Raw genomic sequence first — 21,592 nt, forward strand, 5'->3', positions numbered from 1 at the left:
CATTGAAAAATAATCCAAGTTTTATACAAGATATTTTTCAATTATGAAGGCAGGTTTTATAATTACAAGAAGGACCTGTATCAGAGAGAAATATATTACAAACAGCATTTATAAACCAGAAATTTGAGGTACCTTAGAAGCATCTTTGGGATAAATACAGTCAAATTTTCTTTAGCACGTCAGAAATAATATTGTACTTCAGCTGACTAAAGCATCTTGAACTGAAACAGCCATAGGAGAGCTGTCTTAATTTTCCTTTGGGTGTGTGCCAGCATAAAGCCAGGCAAGAGTGACTTCTAAGCTGCAGTATTTTCAGAGTGGTGGCATGAAAAGTGCCAACACTATCAATTAAACAAAGATGGGAATACTGCTGTCCCAGAGCATCAGCTCTGGATCTAGCAGCTGCTTACTTTACAAATATGAGCAGCTTGTTCTGTTTCAAAGCCTTCTAACTTTCATAAAGTAGATGCTTTTACAAACAGGACAAGATGTTTCTGAGGTTCTGGTAATGAAGGGAAATACATCTGCTGTCTGATTGCTGAGCTATAAACTGAGTTTTGCACATAAATAATCCTCTCCATCTGTACCATGAAGCGTAGGTGAAAAACATAAGGCTACCAATTCTGCTCTGTAAAATTCAGGCATCACCTTTATAAATGAATTTCATACAAGGTCTCAGTTCTATTTGTTCCTGACAGAGCAAGGCATATAGCTTTTATACCATAACTGTCTAAAGCTTGCTTGCTCTCCTGAAATGAATACCAATTTTAAGAGTCAGATGATGATCGCAGCAGTGCTTAAAATGCACACAAGATGCATGACAAGCATCACAAACAACACACCAAAGTGCTCCATTAAAACCTGTCTTGTGTCTAAAAGGGTCTTTGAGATGTGACCAGTATGAGACAGGTCATGAAGTGAAGTACTGAGCACACATGTCACTATCAGATGAACTTTTATCAGGGTAAGGGAGAGCATCCTACACATTTTAAATAACTACAGAGCTTTAAAGTTCAAGCTGCCCACATAGAGACTCTCCTCTACTTGGAAGGAATTTTCCTGCCCCTGCATGATGTAGTCTCCTTATCAGGTTGCTCAAAGCAAAGAAGCAGCAGTCATAATGGGAGAATAACTATCAAGAACAAGTCCTGTTTTGTGGAAGGTATCTCCTAAGATTATCTGTCAGAGGCATCAGACTACTGCATGAAAGCCTATATAAAAACTCTTGAGAGCTTTTAATCCATATTTTTCATGAGTAATGAAAAATAACATTTGGATTTAGACCAAAGGCTGAAAAAGTATTTTTTAAAATGTTACAGAGCTTAGATATATACCACAGAAGGCAAACACAATCCTCTTTCCTCACATAACTTGAGACAGAAGGTAACAGTTGTGTCCCTTTTTATGTGTGAAAAAAGCAGGTACAACACACATACAGAACTCCAAAAGATGCAATTAATCAAAACATCTCAAGGTCACACAGACAAGCTTTTTTCAACCTAGAATACACAAAGCTATGTCATTGTTGATAGTGGTTATATCCTGCAGTTTGCTTGGGAAAGCTCCATGTGATCCTAGCAAAAATTTTGCCCAAGGAGGGACTAAAAATCTGATCCAGTGAAGCTGATTTTGATTCAGCCCTGATGGGAAACAACTGGAGACTCAATGGTAGCAGAGGGCATACAGTGCTCATAATGAGACCCTGATAATAGAATATAAATGGTATCCTGTGACTAAAAGCAAGAGAAAACACTGCTGCAGTTAGCAATAAAACATATTTGTCATAATTTAATGTTATGAATATGGGTTTTCCAGCTTAAAACAAATTCTTTCCAGATGAAGCAGCAAAATAATACAAAATGGATTTAGCTCCAGTGTTCCACCATACATGAACAGAAAAACAATGAGGAGCCAATTTCACAGTGGTTGATGATATCCTCACAAATAAAATATAATCTGTAATTAAAAGAAGTAATTAGCACACTACTTAATTACTACAAAATACATTCTCCAAATAACAATGTGACCTGATGAAATAAGCAGGTTTTAACATGCAAACATCACTTTTCTCCCTCTGCCAAGTATCCTTAAGAACCATTATTTAGCTTGCAAAATAGCTGCAACAATTTGGTATAACCTGATTTCTCCTTCATGTATTCTCCAAGACTCCCATTAGCAGGCAACTGTTAATGAGTGAAAACAACAAACAGAAAAACATTTATATTCCATTACACACCAGGAGTGATTGTATCAGAATATAACAATGGCAGAGTTTGAGGAATTCTGCTAGGTGAGAGAGCAAAGTGGTCATTTCCTTCTCTCCAACACCAGAGGCTCTACACATCCTCCTCCAGGAATATGCTGCCAGCTTTCAAGTTTTGGTACTCAGTAGAGTAGCTTTTTGATACACATGAAAGGAGAGTGAAAACAAACAGAGGATCTTCTGTTTAAAGATGTATTTTACACTACCTGAAGCTCTACAGTTCAGAGTTTGACACATTTTAGTTTTCTTCACACACAAGATGTTGTCTTCTTCCCTTCTACTTGTCTGCCTCATTCCAGATGTTATTCCTCTAAAGTTGTATTTCAATTGATTATTCAACATTTACTTGTCACCAGTGCAGAAAAGAAACTGACAAAAATGCAGGTATTTAAATTCTAAGTACAGCATAAAAATTAATGCTGTATGACAGTCATCACAGGATACATACTCTGAACAACAAAAGGCAGATTTTCCTTATGAAGCAAATCCAACTTGGTTTTTCCATGATTGTTTTATTAAATAAAACTTTGGCATGGTTGTCTATCTGAAGTATAATTCACTTTATTAACTCTAATAAAATAAATGCCAGATGTGAGATGGGATTTGTGCATCGTTTTTCTTACCAACTTATGTCCTTGAGCTGATTCCACTGTGAGGCAACAGATAAAGACAGAAGAATTGGGAGCAGGAAATAAACTGTGATATGGATTAAAACAGCAACACTCTGCTTTGAGAATATTTGGCCTTATGGTAGTGCCTTTAAATATGTGCTGACCTAAAATCCCATGGTTTAAGGCCACCACATTGAATTACAAACAGAAGGGTTTGGTTCTTCACAAATTGCACACTGCTGGCCAGCTCTGTGAACAGAAATGTTCACACATCTCCTGTACAGCACAAACTGCCACCAGTGAAGTTCTGAAAACTCCAAACAGGAATTAAACACAGTCTCCCAGAACAACCAAGCAAGAGTACAGTCAGGAAATTAAGATAACTGCATTTTTTCCAATGGAAAAGAGCTATTTCTGGGGAAATGTCTGGAAGTTTACACAAATGAGCCTCCTAACCTTTCTTTCAGTAAACCTGCTGTTGAATGACTTATGAATGAAAAGAAACTTTCCAGTCAGCGAGGCCCAGATGTGTTTCTACCTTAACCTTCCCTGTCATACACATATTAGTCAGATTTTAACCACATCAGTAAAGATGATCTTAGTGCTACAGTATTTCACAGAGTGTTCTGAGTTGAAAGGGACCTAAGAGCATCAAGTCTGATTCTTAAGTGAATGGCCCACACAGAGATCAAACCCACAACCTTTGGCGTTGTTAACCCCATGCTCTGACCAACTGAGCCAAAATCGGAGTCATTGGTTCATGGGAATGGCCTGAAGTTGTGTCAGGGGAGGTTTAGGTTGGGTATTGGAGAAAGGTTCTTGCCCAGAGGGTGGCTGGGCACTGGAACAGGCTCCCCAGGACAGTGGTCACAGCACCAAGCCTGACAGAGCAAGAATTATTTGGACAACACCCCTGGGCACATGGTGGGATTCTTGGCTTGTCCTGTGCAGGGTCACAAGCAGGACTCAATGATCCCTCTGGGTCCCTTCCAACTCAGCAGATTCTGTGAAACCACATCCTGGAAAAGGAGTGTTTGAATTCAATTTCAAGCCAGTATTACAAAGGAACTGTACAGGAGAGAAAAAGCTACAGCTTTAACTCTCCTGACCTCTAAGTTCTTGTGTCTGCCAAGTATACATTAGCTCTGCTTTTACATTTAATATGAAAAAAAGCTGGAGTCCTGTCAGCACCTATTCACTCAAGTCTTAAAACAACTAAGGATAAAACAGTCAAGAGAATGAACTCAGCCACATGCTCTGCAAACCTCTCAGCTTCTCATGCTGGTGCTGGATGCAAGAAGAAACAACCTGGGTGTTATAATGTGAAATGGATAAACACTTCCTTTGACAATTAAAATGAGCATATCTTTCACAGCGAATACCAGCACACCCCCCACCTGTCAGGTGAACTCAATAATTTCAAATAAATGAAATGTTTGAAGCACCAGGGATGCTTCAAACCATACAGAAGAAATGTGAACAGCAGGAGTCCCCCAGTGGTAAAAATACCTCAAAGAAACCTTTTCTTCCTCCCAAATACCCACTGTACAGCACTTTGGGCAGCTAGCCAGAACCTTGTCTCTAAAAGTAGCTGTAGAGTGATTTAGAAACGTATTTTAATACTTTTACCACTCTTTAAAAATCAACAAAATAATACATTTATTGCATTTTAATAATACATATCTGAGAAGTTAACACCATTAAAAAAAAACCTTTCTAGCTTTCCTGTTGTAGTATAATAAATCATTCCGAATATGCACAGTAATTTCTAGAATTTTATTAAACTACTTTGCTGCTATTGGATCATTTCACACAACAGAAAGTCATTACCCAGAATTAGACCACTGCACTCAGCTACAATCTGGGGAAAAGCTGATTTGTAAAGTAATACTCTGAAGTAACAACGTTTTCCGAGTTTGAACATTTTTTTCAAATATTAGAAATATCTTCAAAATTCTGAAAGGCATGAGGCAGGATAAGTGCTAAACCTTAATTCTCTCTGACATGCTCCTTGACAGCCTGATCTTGTTCAACATGGAGCATTTGTGCTTAGGAACATTATGAATTGTCACCGTCATCTATTGGCAACACTTTTCTGCAGAAGAACAACCTGCTCAGGAGACAGAGGAGCCATCTATCTGGTACAAGCACTTTGCACATCTCCCATTCTGACAGCTGCAGTGGGCAGCAGCTCTTCTGACCACAGCCCAGGTCCAGAATCCCTTCTTGTATTTCTCAGGCTGGCTAAAGACAGGAACTAGACACTTTGAGCATACTACAAGCCTGAATATTGACTCTTACAATGCAGCCCTTCAATTAGCAGGCATCACTGCTCAAGGGTTGCTAACTGTTGGCTCTGTATTACTCTTTTCACAACAGAGTAATTCATTCTGCAACTTGTAAATTACATTTCTCCTCACAGTCTACACTAGATATTGCATACGGCCCGCATTACAGAAATCAGTAATTTTTTTTTTCTGAATATCTTACTAGAAACAGTTCTAGAGAAAACACTGCCATTTGAGATCAATTACTCCTGCCTCCTGTTAGTGTCCAAGCTACAGTCACTTACTGATTACCTTTTAAGCATGATTTTAATTTTATTATGTCTGTATAGGACTAAATACATATTTACAACACTGAGTTGACTAAAAATAATTATTAACATCAGTATATACAGTTGCAATGCTACAAACACAACTTTGAAAGGCAAAATAGAATAAGCTTTCCTGTCTTCTTAGCCTGACAAAGTGTTGATATTGAAAAGATTCTTATGGTGACATTTTTCTCTTTAAGGCAGGACCAAAAGTTTGCAACATTTAAATCCCTGACTTAACGCAACGGGAAGTAGATAAACCTCTTTTCAATAATCTGAGGAGTTTATAAACTTAGTTGCAATTAGCATAAATGAAAGCTACTATCAGACCGTGTAGTTATTGCCCAGCAATGCAGGACCCAAGCCCTAAAAATGACAGTTCCACAAATGCTAATTTCCATTCCCTGCCCTGCTAAGTAAGGGATTTAAAGCAGGTAAGAGCAGTGCAGAGTACCTGCCTGCAGTGGTGTCACAACAAGCCACTGCTTTCAGAAATATCCCTGTGACATCTGGGATACCCAAATGCCAACACATTTTTAGTAAATAAATAAAAACATAAAGCTCCGGCATCACAGTTAATCACCGTTTGCAGTTGTGCCAATAAGGATGGCTTTAATATATTGACAAGCTCACCTCTGCCACCACTTCAAGCACAGCCCAGGAGGGAAATGACTGAGGACTTCCACAGCTGCATGGGGAACTACACACAACAAGCTGGGAGAAAGGGCAGCGTTCAGGGACAGACAACTGAGCTACAGAAATCACTTCTGTAACTGGCACCTCCTGCAAGGAGGAGAAGGACTGAGCAGGGAATGAAAATAAACTACTTTCCTTTCCCAGGGCTCCCTGCTCTGCTCTGCCAGACTGGCCATGTGGCACTGACAAGCCCAGTCTGCAGAGAGCCAAGGCATGTGGTACGTTTTTCTTCAAACAGGAAAATACTAAATTTATTCTCATTTATTCTTTTGAATCTTCCCACAGCTCTCAGAGAAAGGTCAAGGGCATGCAGATAACGTATTTCCAGCTATTCAGCAGAAATGTATTAAAAAATTAAATGCAGCCCCAAGTCAGATTCAAATAGTTCTTTATTTACCAAATTTGAAAACACTGTATGCCTTTCTCTCTAAACATTAACACAGCTAAAGTTAAAAAATTTACTTTCTACCCAACTCAAAAAGAGCTGTCTAGGTATTTTTAAAATCTGCAAACATAAAAAAAAAACCACCCAAACACATCACCAAACCCTGTGTTCAACAATTCTCACAGCAATTTATAGACAAGATTTATACACTAACACACCACATTTCTTGGCAAGTCTTCTTTAATTTTCCGTTGCAAAGGTGGGATGCTTGGCAAGGGGAAGAGACATCTCACACATCACCAGCCTTGGGGAATGTTTGCTTAGAAACACACACAGTTTGACCTCTCAGAGGATCAAACCAGTTTACTTCATCAGTTCATGAGTGTTATCAACCACTGCAAGTTTGTGTCTCTATTTCACTGTTGAGGAGACTAAAATTAAGTAATAGATTACAAGAGAAAGAACTGACACCATTTCTCAGTCTATATGGGTTGATTTTAAAGCTGTAATTTTCATGACTTTTTTTTACGAGAACACTATAGGCAGTTCTTACCCATGCAATCCTTTAAAGAAATCTGACAAGCAAATTCATCAATTTCTAATAGAATTTCAAATACAGCCGACACCTCGCTGTCTTCAATCATGTCTTGTTTCATAACTGTGTATGTGGAGAAAAGACATGTCTGTCTGGGGCCTAATGGATAACATGATGTACATTCCCGTGGCAATAGAAAATGAACAACAATAAAAATTATAATTTACTTTGCTGTCAGGTGCTGATCCTGTAGGTGTGAAGGAAAGCAAGTAAGGACTGAGTTTTGATTTGGTATTGTATTTAAATATTCTGTAGTTGAGATTTAATTGCACCTAATCTGCTCAATAAAATCATCTTTACTGTTATTAATATCCCAGACTTGTGTTATTATATAATCCTAACCTATTTTTTTATACAGAAATTTTAATCTTGTGCTTAAGTATTCATTAATGCAAAGCCACTGCCGTGGAAAATACATTCCACTCTATTTGCAAGAGGCAAGAATTCTTTGGAAATACTACCAAATGCTAGCGTTGTCTTACTTAACTTTGTTTATGGCCTTGTGACAACAAACATCAGCAAAACTTAATCATTAATCCTAAAAATATTCCATCTGGAAAAGAAGATGAGTCTACAAAGTGCAGTGTCATTTGTAAACACAATGTGGTAACATCCAAATAGTCAAAAGCAATACATGTGTTCATATATAACAGCGTTTGGATGGCTCCTTTCTTTCCTGTTTCATTTCTAAATCTGAATAAATAATCTGCATGCCAACTAACCTAAACGATGAGTTATTTCCCATTCAGAGAATCCTGAGATGCTCAATTATCTCACACAACTGCCAGCCATCAACTGTACTTAATTGCCTGTATGTTTCAAGTCCACTGCATGTTTATTTATATCACTTGCATGCCACACTAGATGTTTTATGAGACCAGAATAAGATGAGGTATGTCACAGTCTAATGCTTAGGGATATGACAGGAGCTGTATTACTTTTTTTTTAATCATAATTTTTCAAGGAAATCTAAGTAAATTAAATATCAGTCTCTATCTTCTCTACACCTTGCAGCTCCCAGTGATTTCTTAACCCATAGGACATACTTGACAAATCTGACAGAGGAATGAGTATGAAGTTCCTACAGATTTTATGAAAAACCAGTTTTAGACCTGAGCAGGCCTGACAAGGCAGGCGTGCCTCTGGCTCTGAGCCATCCCAAGAGTCCTTCAGCTCAGGTGTGACACCCAGGCAGCAGCAGCACCTGCTGCCCTGCAGAGCAGAGATGTGGGACAGAGCTGAGGACCAGGGAAGGGACAGAGGAACATCCTTGTTTTGTGACAGCCGTGTCACAAAAGGAATGGGAAAAAGTGCAGCCAGATTTCAGAGGAGCAGCAAAGTGGAAAGCAGAGGCATTCCAGGCTGCAGGAACAGGGAAAGAAACCCACACCAAATCCCCTCCAGCTGCTGGGGCTCCAGGGGAGTTGCACAAAGAGAAAGTCAACAGTCCAAGAAGGGAAGGCAGAACATGGAAAAGGTACATGAAGGCAGGAATGAGCTGGGGTTCTCAGCCCAGGGGACAGCAGTGCTTAACATGAGCCTGACTGCCAGGCCTAAACCCAAATCACACCTGCAGGGGATGGAGGCTGTGGGACTGGGGAGCAGAAGAATCCTTGTGCTGGAGGAACAGCAAACAGCTATTTCTGGCTTTACTGAGCTGAGCTTTAGTGCTGAATTTAGGGTGCAGAATTTAAAAGGAAGAACATGAAAGTTTTTAACGCTTCTGAACCTCATCAGCTGCATGACAAAATGCTAATGGGAAGATGCATTTTATGGACATCAGAAAGTGATAAAATCATATAACCACTGAATACAGAGATTCATCTTTATTTATGGGTTTCTACTCAAATTGTTTGATACCTTCAAGTCTCTTTACAGCCTATCATTTCTGCAAATTTCTATGCAGCAAGAGCTATCTCTATGCCATTACACTTTGTGTCATGCCTCTCTTATGTTAAATTTCAAGCTGAGTGCAGATTGTACAGGACAATAGCCTGACACTTGGAAAAATTGTCAAAGTATTGTAGTAACTAAAGAACTGTTCCAAAAATAACTTAATTGTGGTAATGCTGTAACTATACTGACAGCATTATTGCTGCATTAGTTTCATCCATGGAAAATGCAAGAATATAAAAATACTACCGAAAATAACATAAATTACAGAATTACATTTCATTAACAAAACCAGTCACATTTCTAAAAATCAAAGCTGTAAACACATTCCTTTATAAGGTTAAAACAATATAATGTGCATCTTAAAATAAGAAATGTTATATACTTATCATAAATAAGTATCTGCCTTGCAATCCAGAAGTTGTTATTTCATCACACACATTTTACTCTTACAAGCATTTTAATCTTAGCATTTTTAACATACTGCCAACTCCTGACAGAAAGCACTGGCTTCTCAAAGACTGTCAAAGATATCCCTGAGAGTCCAATACAAATAGGGTTATTAAAAAAACAAAAAAGTTTTAAAATATCTTCAAATGTAAAGAGCCAGTGTGCAGAACCTGCCATAAACTGCACCTTGCTGTGCCATCAATAGACAGAAAGCTGCAGGATGCTGTTCTTTTGGTTTCACCAGGGAAAACTGCTTCCACACAAGGCATTTTGGAAGCCCTGCAAGGACTCAGGGCAGTCCTCTCTTGCACCCTCACACACCACCTCTATCTCTGCACCAGTGACAGCAGTGTGGTCACCACATGAACCAAGCAGCTCCTGCTCACTCTCACATGTCACACCTCCAGCTGCTCCATCAGCAGGCTCAGTGTGTCCCAGCACTCACCCCTGGGACACAGCAGTGTGCAGACAGCTGAGAGAACAGGGAGCCCAGCCAGCTCTGCTTGTCTGAGGTGCCCAGCAGCCCACGCCTGCTCCTGCACTCCTGGAGTGGCGCTGCCTCTCTCAACAAAGAACCTCATTCTGCTTCCCTCCTCAGTCACCTGATATTGTAATCCCACCAGCACCACTGGCAGCTCCTCTTTCAGAGAAACTCAGGTGCCACTAAAGCAAGCCATAAAGCTGTCCTGTAAGGGGAAGCAAGAATACACAGTTTGCTGCCCAAAAATGTATACACACATGTGGCAGCAGCTCTCTAGCCACAGAGAGCAGGCACAACTGTCCCAGGCATTTTCCTGGGGAAGGCTGTGAGAAGAGCAGAGCAAAGAATGAGAAACAATTCTTATGTCCACATCTTGCACCTGCTGTTGTGCACATGTGGAATGAGTCATAGAGATTTGTTTACCAAAGCGTGATTTCTTAATTGGACACTGGATGGTGTTTGAATAATTGACCAAAGTGGGTCAAAGCTGTATCAGATGGGCTGGAAGGCTTACTGAGTTTCTTAAGAAGTATATTATGATATAGTATAGGATGATATAATAAAACAATTAATCAGCCTTCTGCAATCATGGAGTCAATCAATGCTAATTATTACCCAGCTGGGGGCCTGCGGTGACATACATATATGTTCATTTAATATCTGACCCACCACACCATAATTGAGGCTTTCCTGCAAAGACACAGATTAAGGGCTGGCAGTTCCATTCTCCAAGGATGTTACTCTAGAAAAGATGTGGTTCACTGCATACATTATATTTGGCATTAAGGTAGGTACTTTACTACCAAATGGTCAGGTCTGTGCAACCAGCTATATCCCAACACTTCCCTTTGAGGCTTCAGGAAAATACCACCCCAACATTGAGCTTCCTTCAAGACTTCTAAGTATTCTCTCTTACTACTCCTGACATTAAAGAAGAGGCTGAATATTCATACATAAATGCTTCGTGTTCAGTCAGGTACTTCCTCCTTCCACAGAATGGATTTCATCTCATGTCCCATGTCGAAACAGGCTGACAAAGCCTGTCTAGACTAACAGGACAAGCAGGAACAATACCCTTGCTCAAAGCTGTGCATTTTAAATACTTGAGGAACAAAGACCTTATCTTCTGTTTTACAGCTCTTCAAAGAAATTAGCAAAAAGGTTCCAATAATCTTACCAAGGAAAGCAACATGGACTAAGCAGAGTATTTACATATTCCTATTTTCAAGGCCTGCTGAAGGTAAATTGCGTAGGCACTGCCTTTATAGGCCAGTCAATCAGTTACTTCAGCAAGGTACTTAATTCCCCTCTCATAATCAGATCTAGCTTCAAGAAATGCAGAAAACAGGATATGCAAAGAGCTCCTGCAAGCCAACAGTCACCAAAGTGATTTTCTTTTGTGTGAAGTCCAATCTGATTATAAAAATTCAGAAGTGGAAATCAGGAACTGGTATCTCTGCACTCTCGATAACTTGTTATCTGCCTGGAACCCAGCCTAGTTGCCTCTGCAAAGAAATTCTGCACTCAGAAATGTCAAAGAATACAAACATTGTACATACTTAGTTTTATTTTTGTCAAGCTATTTTTATTTTGTTAAATGCAGCTAAAATAGGTGCCTGGCTTGTCTGTTTGTCTTGTAACAGGACACAAATTCTCACTGGGGAAAAACAGATTTAAACTGGATTTGTGTAAAACCAGTATTAAATATTGGCTCAAGGGCTATTATTTTAATGTATTATCTCATAAAAGAAAAATACAATTGTGTGTGTGACAATCTAATTTAGATTAAATATAAGAAGTTTTTACTTTTCTGTTACCAAAGGGCTCGACCTCACAGAAAACCAGAACTAAGCAAAAAAAAAAATCCAACAGGAAACAGAGTCAGATTGCAAGATTCCTATTAGCCTAATAAGATCTGGTTTACTGTTTATGAACTCGGGTGTATGCACAAGATAACTAACACGAGTATCTCAACTTTTTAACTAAGAAGCAATGATAAAGGGGGTAAGACTTAATAAATCATTGCAGAGCATCAACAGAAATCAACATTTTTCATATTTTTTAAATTAAAAATTTTAAAACTGCCTTTGTAGAAAAGTGGCATCTCATATAAACTTACAGAAGTTTCATAAAGACATAGTGTTAGATTAGAAAAATATGTGGCATTTGAAATACATGCAGATTTAGGAACAGAAACAGGATTAGAGGCCTCAGGCAACAGGAATTGGAGATGTCACACAGTATTAATTCATAGCAGAAGCCACTAACTCACATGGCACAAACCCCAAAAAGAAAAAGCAGTGTATCCCTTGGCCAGGAGAGAGATTCTAACTTATCTTTTTGATAAACAATCTAAAAAAGGCCATACACGGATTCTACAAATGAAAACTCCTTTACCAGGTAGGAAAAAAAAAAAGAAGTAAAGAATAATTAATGTGTCATGGACTTGTTACCCAGACCACATCTCTTACATCAGGTCAAGAATTACAAAAATGAATAGGGAAACCCTCCATTCTTGAATAAAAGAATTTCGGGGGTAATGAAAGTTTTGGGGATATTAATTCACTATGACACAGCTTGTTCTAATTCAACAGAATAGCAGGAGGAGAAGGTACAAGGAGAAGCACGTAGACAAGGAAGCTCTTTCTCTGCATCATGGGAATTCAGATTGGAAAACCCCAACCTTCCTCCCCCACCTTTGCTGATGGCAACTCTTCCAAGGAAACACCAGCAGTTCATGGTCAGTGATGTCTCTACCCCATCCTTGAGAAGAAAAATATAATGGGGAGGGGGCAAACAGGTGCCATCAATACTCAGAGCAGGTTTTACACTGGGGACAGGGAATTATTCCCTTATAAAAGTCTGCCCCATCCTGAAGAAGGTGTTTTGCACACTGGATTCATTATTTCCCCACAATCAACTTAGTGATTTGTGAATGAATTATACAAAACGCCTAAAAGACTTTGAAAAACTCAAAGGAAGTTAGGCAAACTATTGATCAACCTACTCTCCTTCTGAGCAAGGGAGAGATCCTAGAGGGAGACCCAGACCATCCTCATGCATCCCACAGAAAGAAAAGAGTGTAAGAGCCACACACTCACTCCTGGGATTCCAGCACTGCTGACATTTTAGTCTCAACTTTTCACACACAATAAAAAGCCACCTTACTGACCATATCTGTTTCTGTTTGCACTCACAGCTTGTTCAATGGGCAAAGCAAACCTGGTAACTTCACATGATGAGTTCTAACTTGGAATGACACACTCCAGCAAGAAGCCCGATATGCTGTGCTCTCTACTGAATTCTTGGCTTTAATTTAGAAGTTTACTATAATATAAAATATACCCTTTCCTAAATATAAGCTTCCCTATACCTTCTACAACAAAAGATTCCCAGAGATTTTAGATCAGGCAGCCTCTCATGAGAACAGCAGAATCAGAACATTCCCTTTGACACAAAATCAGATGAGCAATTTTCTTTCACTGATTTGCTAATGATACAAAAGGAACTTTGCAAAAACAGTTTACTACACTAAGAATAATGGCAAAATAATGAATTTCTACCAGTCCTGTGCTTCAGCAACTAGAAACAAGGCCTAACTAGCAGCAGGTAACCAACCAATTCTTCACAGATAAACAGAAAACACTGTGTTTTAACAAATGTTCTGATTTATGTAGCCTGTTCTTTTAAGATTATTTCTGAACATAATGGATGTAAAAGAAAAAAGATTCACAAAGCTGAACAATGGGATAATAAGCCTATGAACAGCCAGGCAACTTAGAAGTGAATCCAAGGGAGGAGAGGATTTTGTCACCCTAAATGCATTGATCTAAATAGCCAACTCTTTTTAACACTGAGTATTCATTTTACACCACTTCACAGCCATGGCTTGAGGCATTTTATTCAGATGGAATGGCTGTCCCTTTTCTGTTGAGATGAATGAGACATTTCAGAAACATTACTTTGTTAAATATTTCTACAGGTATGTGCAGCTACATTTTTATGTGAGATATTTTCTTACAAGGTGCCCATGACCACTATACTGTATCAGCTAATACCAAAATAATAACATATCTTCCAGTTGCAGAGCTCAATGTCAACTACAATACAAATTTAAGAGGCAAACTGTTGTCCAGGTAGTAAAAAGCCACAGACAGCTTTAAGAAGTTACTAATTCAAGCATCTCTCCTTAATGTAGTGTGAAACTCAATTCTGAAATATAATCAACAGATTTTGCATTTACTGTAGTTGTGACAGAAGTCAATGGCCTTAAAATGTTTTCACCTCTCAAAAGTTGTAAAGGTTCAAGCAAAAATGCCTGTTTAAGCAAAATCTTTACATCATAATAACTAACCCAAATCTGTTACCCTCCAAAACTAACACGAAAGTCTTCAGCAAATTGAAGAGCTGCTTTACAAGAAGAAATTCACACCCTTGAGGCAGAAGCACCACATCTGAGATAGCAGTTATAAAAAAATTTCAAACCTAGATATGCCCAAAACAGAAAACAAGACAGCCCAGTCTTTCAACTGGGTAGACTCAAACTTAGGAACAGGTTTGGCCATACATTCCTGGTTTTTCTTCTAAATCAACATATTGATGCTTGAATTAAAGCGAATGTGGCATCCCGTCTCCATAGGGGAAGCAATTTTGAATATCTATCAGAATAGAATTACATCAACTTTAACTGGTTTTAAAAATTGTCCTTCATTTGGTCAGGTTTGAGTACACTACAAAGACTTACCTGACACAAAACAGACATCTCAGCCAATGATTTACATAGTACAAAATAAAACTATAGTGATTTTCTACACTACCACACAAATACATACAGAAGGTGGCAAAGACATTACACTTGATATAAGTCCAAGTAATACAGGACCATAGAATGGGCTTTGTGATATGAAAGAGTTAATTCCCACTTTTAATTACACATAACTAACTTTAATGGGAGTGAACACTGAAGCAACATCTATAAACACAATGTCTACGTTAGCAGAACACCGGTTATGAAACCCCTGCTAACATTACTTGTACAGGGATTGTTTTTTGTTTGTTTTAATCAAATTTTACCAAATCCTGCTGTATTTGCAGAGCTCTGCAAAAAAAACGTTAAGGCTGAGGAGCTTTAAAGAATATAACATGCAATAGTAACCATGACAATAAGAAAAATGTTTTTGCTAATCTTTTTCTTTCAGCTGACAGTACTTTCAAATACTGGTGTTTTTCCTCTAGATGACAACTTTTGTTTGTTGCTCATTATGAATTCTAGGCCTCCCATCCTTGTAAACTTGAAATTTCTCACCAAGGGAGCAGCAATTTGGGGAGCACTGAAAACATGGGATGAGTCCTAACTGTGGTAAATGGACATTATCTGTTGGCAACTATATCTTACTTCATTGTTGCTCTGAAAAGGTACATGAAAATCACATTTTTAAGGTAATTATTCTGCAAGTAAATGGGGAACCTAAAAAAAAAAAAAAACAACAGAAAGGCAGAATGCAGATAGGGTATTCCTTTGGAGATCACAAAACTGCTGAGGTATGTTAGAATTTGGCCCCAGGCAGGCTGATCATAAACTTTAAGAAAACAGCCTGGAACTCCTCCACACTGATTTTGTCTTGGTTTTCTATTAAGTCAGAGTTTTAAGCAATAAAAAAATAAAATAAATAAAGATTCTTCAGAGATTTATCTTTGCTGATTTATCAATGCTTTCAAAAAATGTACAGGATAAGGACCTGAGTCACATATTGAAAAGTGACTAAAGGGACGATTTTCAAAGGCATTAAGATACCTAAAGCTGCATTAAGCACTTAAAATTTTCAAAACTGCCTGGGCATCTAACGCCTATTTAAATCACTTAGTCCTTTTTGAAAATCCCAATGGGCAGTTATCTACATTTTATGTGTCTATAGCCTTTGAAAATCTGTACCATTAAATACTTAACAACCTAAGTACCCCTGGCTTTTAATGGGACTTTGAGTTCTAAAAAGTGTAAGTACATCTGTAAATTGGTCAAGCCACTCTCTCTGGTCATTTTTTCCCCCTTTCTTTTAAAGAGGCATCTCCTAATGCTTATCCATAGCCTGTCAGTTCAGCACTGTCCAACTTACACACTGAGCTGTGCACATTTGATTTGTTGTGACCCCACACGAGTACAGCTTAGGCTGATAAAGAACCAACATCATTGCTTAATACCCATACAATATATGCAAAATACCACAAAAAAAGTTCTGAAAGGCAGCCACACAGCAACAAGAAAAAACAGAAAAAGGAGGAACTTGTGAATAAAATCTTTAAAAAGGCAGCAATTCCAGAAAAGAGGACAAGCTTTAATTACGAATTTTCTGTTTTTACAAAACTGTAGGATAAAGCATTCCCTTATGAAAACATTTGAAAGATGTATCTTCTGATCTCCTGTAATGTCAATAAGAGGTAACTTGCACTGACCAAATACCCGAAAAGGAACTGATTTGTAAATTGGGAACGCGGGGAATCAGATTGCCACCTACAGGAAAATTTAGCATTTATTGTCAAGAATGACTCAAAAAGAATACCAATTGCCATCCTGCCAAGTATTCTTTCACTTCAAAACCAATTAGCCTTTTCTTTTGTGCAACTATATCATGAGCTTCCTAAATCCAGGAAGCCATTACCATTTCTTTTTATTTATGAGTACTGCTTGAAAGTTCCATAATTCAATTACAAAATCATGTGTCAGTTAAAGAATTTTAAGTCTGCTTACCTGATACCATTGGTGCTAGCCTGAATATGTCTGATAGTCTGCTGTTGACTGGCTCATAAGGGGAGTCTTCAAGCAAGTCATTTCCTAAGGACAAAAAATATTTGGAATTTTTTCTTACACACGAATTCAGGATAAGGTTTTTTGTTTACTTTTACTCCATAACAGTGAAACGTACTCCCCTTTAATCCCTTTAAAAAGTTTATATGGCTACTCTTTCTCAATGAATTACCTATAAATACACCTGAAAGAAGCTAATTGTTTATCCCTGTCACTAGATCTCTTCTGAACTCCCTCCTCCTTGGGGAAGGTCATAACTTGCAGAGACAGCCTGTGACATCACAGGGACTGTCCCATCTCATGCCAGCAGGAGAGAATCTGTAGCAAGGCTGTTCCTCTTCATTCACTGTAACAGCAGAGCTCTTTTATAGAGAAGCTCAGCTAACAGCCAAAAACGAGCATCTTTGGTATGAAACATTCCCAACAAGATGCTGCTGGCAGATAAACTTTTTAGGATGTAGAAAACGTCTGTTATTACCTTTAGCAAAAAAATATATATGGACTCATTAAAACATATGAATAAATGAACAGGAAGGCATTGTTTCCCTTTTTGCAGAGGCAACTTAAAAATAGAAGTTAAATGGGGAGCACACTGGAGAGATTACACCTTCAACTCCAGGGCCAAAGCAAAAGAGGACTAAAAATTATGTCTCTCATATAAGGACCTGACTGTTCTCAGTAGACTAAGAGAAATTTGCTTTATGAATATGAATAATGGAGCAGTCCTGAGTCAATCACTGTCATATCTCTTCTAAGTGGCACATCTACATGCTGTAGGAACCATAAACTTTAGTTTTTTGGTTTTTTTTGCTCAGTATGCCCAGGGAATACTGCTAGGAAATACAGGAAAGGAAAAACTAAACTTTTACTTAAAACGATCTTCTCCTCATATTTAACTTTCAGCAAAAAGGCTAAGAAACTAGTTCCCGTGTTGTTAGGCGAGTCCTAATCAAGGAGTTTTAATATTATCAGGAAAATGTCTCCAGATGACTGTTTTTGTGGCTCTTGGACATGCTCTCGCCCCTATCTTTTGGCTGTGTTTAGGAAGGTCAGTGGGCTCCCTGGAGGGCAGGCTGGCTGTGGATTCCGCAGCCGGCAGCGGAGCCCGGTGGATGCTCGGGCGGCACAGCGAGAGCCGCGGGCTCCGAGCCCGGCGGAGCTCGGGGCCAGCCCCGCTCCCCAAACCCAGCCGGGGGGTCTGCGCTTCGCCACGTACCCTGCAAGCTCTGGTACATGCTCCAGTAAATGCGCAGGCAGTTCTTCTCCTTCTTCATGCCCCTCTTGCAGCGGCAGTTGTACAGGGATTTCTGCTTGAGAGCTTCCATGGCGCTTCTGCATTCGTCCTTCGCCTCCAGGCCCGTGGCCCGGCTGAAGTTGCTCTCTTTGCCGGCTACACACTGCCTCAGTGTCCTGAATTTAGTACTACAGCTCTGCTCCTTCAGGCACTGATCGCTGGCTTTCACGCAGTCCAGGCGGTCCCCTCCAGGCAGCCCGCTCACTTCTGCAGACAAAAGTACATCTATGGAGAGAGACAGAAGCAAGGCGCGCTCTTGGAGGGAGCAGGGCGCGTCTGCCCCCAGCTCCAGGGGCGCCTCCGCACGCTGCACATGCAGCCAGCCCCAGGGACAGCACCTGGCAAACCTCCTGCCTTCATGCTACGCCTTAGGAAAAAGCACACAGGGTTTCCATGGGCTTAGATCCACTTTCGGGGGAGTCCAAGGAAACTGTATTTTTTAACCCTAGTGGCTGATTTATGAGGAAATAGAAAAAGGGAAGAAAACCCGGAGGGATTAATGTGCTTGATAAAACAAGCATTTGTTACTCCATCATCCACTTTGGTGAAACAAGTCAGCTTTCCATTCCAAAATTTAACTAAGGGGTTAAATATTCATCCTCACTTTTCACATGAGCTTTGCTGTAATTTCACTTACATCCAGGAACAACCCGCTCAGAGAGATAAGTATCCTCACTGATCGATATTTGCGTCAGTCACTTTTTAAAGGCTGTACACATTTTTGCTTATTCTATATGCATAAAGGTAGAATTTGTTACTGCCCCCCCCCCCCCCTTCTCTCCACGTATGATGCTTTTACAGGAGAACAAAGCAAATTGCATTAACTCCCTCCTCTCCATCGTGCCCCCGTCATGCTCCCTCAGACACATGCGGATGGAAACGCAAAGGAAAGGAAAGGAAACCAGTTTGGGCTGCAAACCACTACCAGTCGGGCATGCTGCCAGGTTCAGGTGAAGATGTAATCCTTCAGCTGGTCTTGTCATCCCCCACCCTTTTCAGGCAGCCTGATTTTATTTAAATGAAAAGTTTCCCTGTAACTTGCGAGAACCCAATTTAACAAGAGGCTAAACAGGCAAGTACCGAAGTCTGTAACCTACAGAGCTTTTAGACCGGGCTAACTGATGTGAGGCAGAGCCATAAAAACTACTGGAAACTTCACTGTTCTGCCTAAACAATAGACTGACAAGCATCAGGCTCCCGGTCCCATAAACCCTATGCTTTGCTTTATGAAGCGATGTGCACACCGAAATTAGGCATCAGCAACTTACCCACTAAGGGCAAAGCGAAGTACAAGAGCACGAGAAACATCTTGCTGTCCTTCGGATGGTTTCCCCAAACGACCTGATGTGTCACAACAAAGATGATCAGCATGTAGATATTCCAATACCGCCGAGGTCTAAAGGCTCCAAGTTCAGATCCATTGAATTCAAGGGGGAAATAAAGCCACCAAGCAAAAAAAAAAAACCCACAACCCCCTCTCTTCTTCACCGCTACCACCACAGGCGGCAGGAGCAGCGACGCAAACGCTGAGCTTTTCCCTTAGATTTGAGGTCTGAGCAACCTGCAGGCACAAGCACTGACTCCAGTGCGGGAGCGAGAGGCGCACGCACGGGCAGATGTGTGTGTGTCAGTGTGATGTGTGTGAGTGAGCGAGCGGCAGCGGGGCAGCAGCGCCGGTCGCCTCCTTGGGTGGGCAGCGCCCGTTCCCAGGGAGGGACCGAGAGCGCAGGGGGCGGGAGGGGGGCGCACACAGCAGCCGCTGCCGGCCTCGTGACAGCCCCGGGCCGCGGCTTCCCGACCCCCGCCCGGGGCAATTCGCCTCTTCCACCCCCCGACCGCAACTTTATTGAGGCGCGGGGCCGGGGCGGTGCGCGGGGCCGCGCAGGCTGCGCGGAGCGCTCGCCGCCGGGGCGGAGCGGGGGCGGCCGCGCTGCCGCCAGCCAAAGTTTGCCGGGGAAAACCGGGACGGGCGGGAGGCGCGGCCGCTCCGGTTCCGCCGGGCAGAGCGGGGCCGCTCGGGCCCCGGAGCGGATCCCGGCACCGGGCGAGCGGCGCCGGCACCGGGCGAGCCGCGGGGAGGCGGCGGCGCCGCGGGGATGCTCCGCTCGCCGCCCGCCCTCCGCGGGGCTCGGCGGTCGCGGCTCCCCCAGCCGGCCCCGCCGCCCGCGGGGGAAGCCCGGGCGTCCCGCGGCGGCCCCGGGGCGGCCGGAGCACCGCCCGTCCTTCCCCGCATCCCCGCAGTGCGCGCTGCGCTCCGGCCTCGGCCCTGAGCGCCGTGTATCGGCTTCCACTTGGCTCCCGAATAAACAAAGCGAACATATGTCCCATATTCGTGACAGATGGTTCAAACAGAGAACTATTTAGTGGTTTTCCCACAGTTGCTACTATGTACCACTCCCCCGAAACCCAACAAAATGCAATTCGCCTAAAATAGCTTCAGCTTCCAGATTTCTTCATTTTCATATGTGGAAAATTTGATTCAGGTGTTTTTATGTTCTGGCTGCAACCAAACGCGTTAAGTTGTTTTGGGTTTATTTTTTTCTATTTTTAAAAGAAGTCAGCATATATGTTCTTGGCAGTTTTGTCAACAAGCTATTTGGCCCATTCGACTCAAGGAATTTGCTTCTCTTTGCAATAAATTTTGCCTAAAGGAGTTTGAGTTGCCTCATGAGATGGGAGATGATCAGGCTGGCCACTTTTATAGCAAAAACTGGATGGCAGATGGAGCTAAACTGTTGAAAGGTACTTCAAAACACTTATTTAAAAGCCTAGCATATGCCAGGATATACAGAGAGTACAACATTCATAGAACCCAAATGCAAAGGGCTTATTTTTGTTTGCTTTGCTGTTCGAGATTTTTTTCCCCTCTCTTGCCTCTTTTTCTTAACAGATGGATTTTCATTTCGACCAAAAATAGAACCCCAAAACCCATGACCCGAAATAAAAATAAAACAAAATCCAACAGAATAAAAAAACCCAAACAACTGTGTAAAGTACTGATTCTCTCAGTGAAATTGTAATGGTCTTTTCAAGTTGCTATTGATTAAGTCACAAGTTTTGTGGTTTGGTTGTTTAATGTGAAGAGTCATATACTATTATGAAGTCTATTATCTGCTGCACATACAAGGATGTAATTGGAGGAACAAAGACAATGACCAGATTTCTGGAGTATTTCAGGGTAATTAGAAGGTGCTAAGTTGGTGATAGCATTGACTATTCGAGACAGCTTCAGCTTTTCAAATTGCTGGTATTCAATGAAACAAGCTGGTCTTCCAAACACTTCAATAGAAATTGAGCTGAGTGATACAGAGAGATGATTACTTCTTCACTGGTAATTTTGGCATCATTATGGCACACGATGAGCTCTGTATAGAAGTTATCTGTGTATCTAACACAAAGGTAGCATAATTCTCCTGTCATTTAGAAGCCTAAGTCAAGAATAGCTACAACATTCACAGCAGAGGATGGCAACTGAAAATCAGACTGAAATCCAGGCCACTTTTTCCAAAACCATTCATTCATGCAT

General features: G+C 40.8%; 1 protein-coding gene across 2 annotated transcripts in view; it reads right to left on the minus strand.

Annotated features, from left to right (window-relative positions):
• The window catches only part of GFRA1 (GDNF family receptor alpha 1), a 130,840-nt gene extending 111,083 nt beyond the window's left edge, over positions 1-19,757 (minus strand). Inside the window, exons 1-3 of one of the 2 annotated variants that reach the window (XM_021537273.3) lie at positions 19,335-19,757; positions 17,989-18,273; positions 16,716-16,799 (exon numbers count right to left, since the gene is read on the minus strand). In XM_021537273.3, coding sequence (XP_021392948.1) covers positions 16,716-16,799; positions 17,989-18,273; positions 19,335-19,437 — 472 coding nt within the window. In that variant the 5' untranslated portion in view covers positions 19,438-19,757. Of the gene's footprint in view, positions 1-16,715; positions 16,800-17,988; positions 18,292-19,334 lie in introns of both variants that reach the window. The other variant, XM_021537272.3, reaches the window with a different exon arrangement.
• Positions 19,758-21,592: the final 1,835 nt, after the last annotated feature.

Source organism: Lonchura striata, chromosome 7, assembly GCF_046129695.1.
Source record: "Lonchura striata isolate bLonStr1 chromosome 7, bLonStr1.mat, whole genome shotgun sequence".
NCBI classification, from domain to species: Eukaryota; Metazoa; Chordata; class Aves; order Passeriformes; family Estrildidae; genus Lonchura; species Lonchura striata.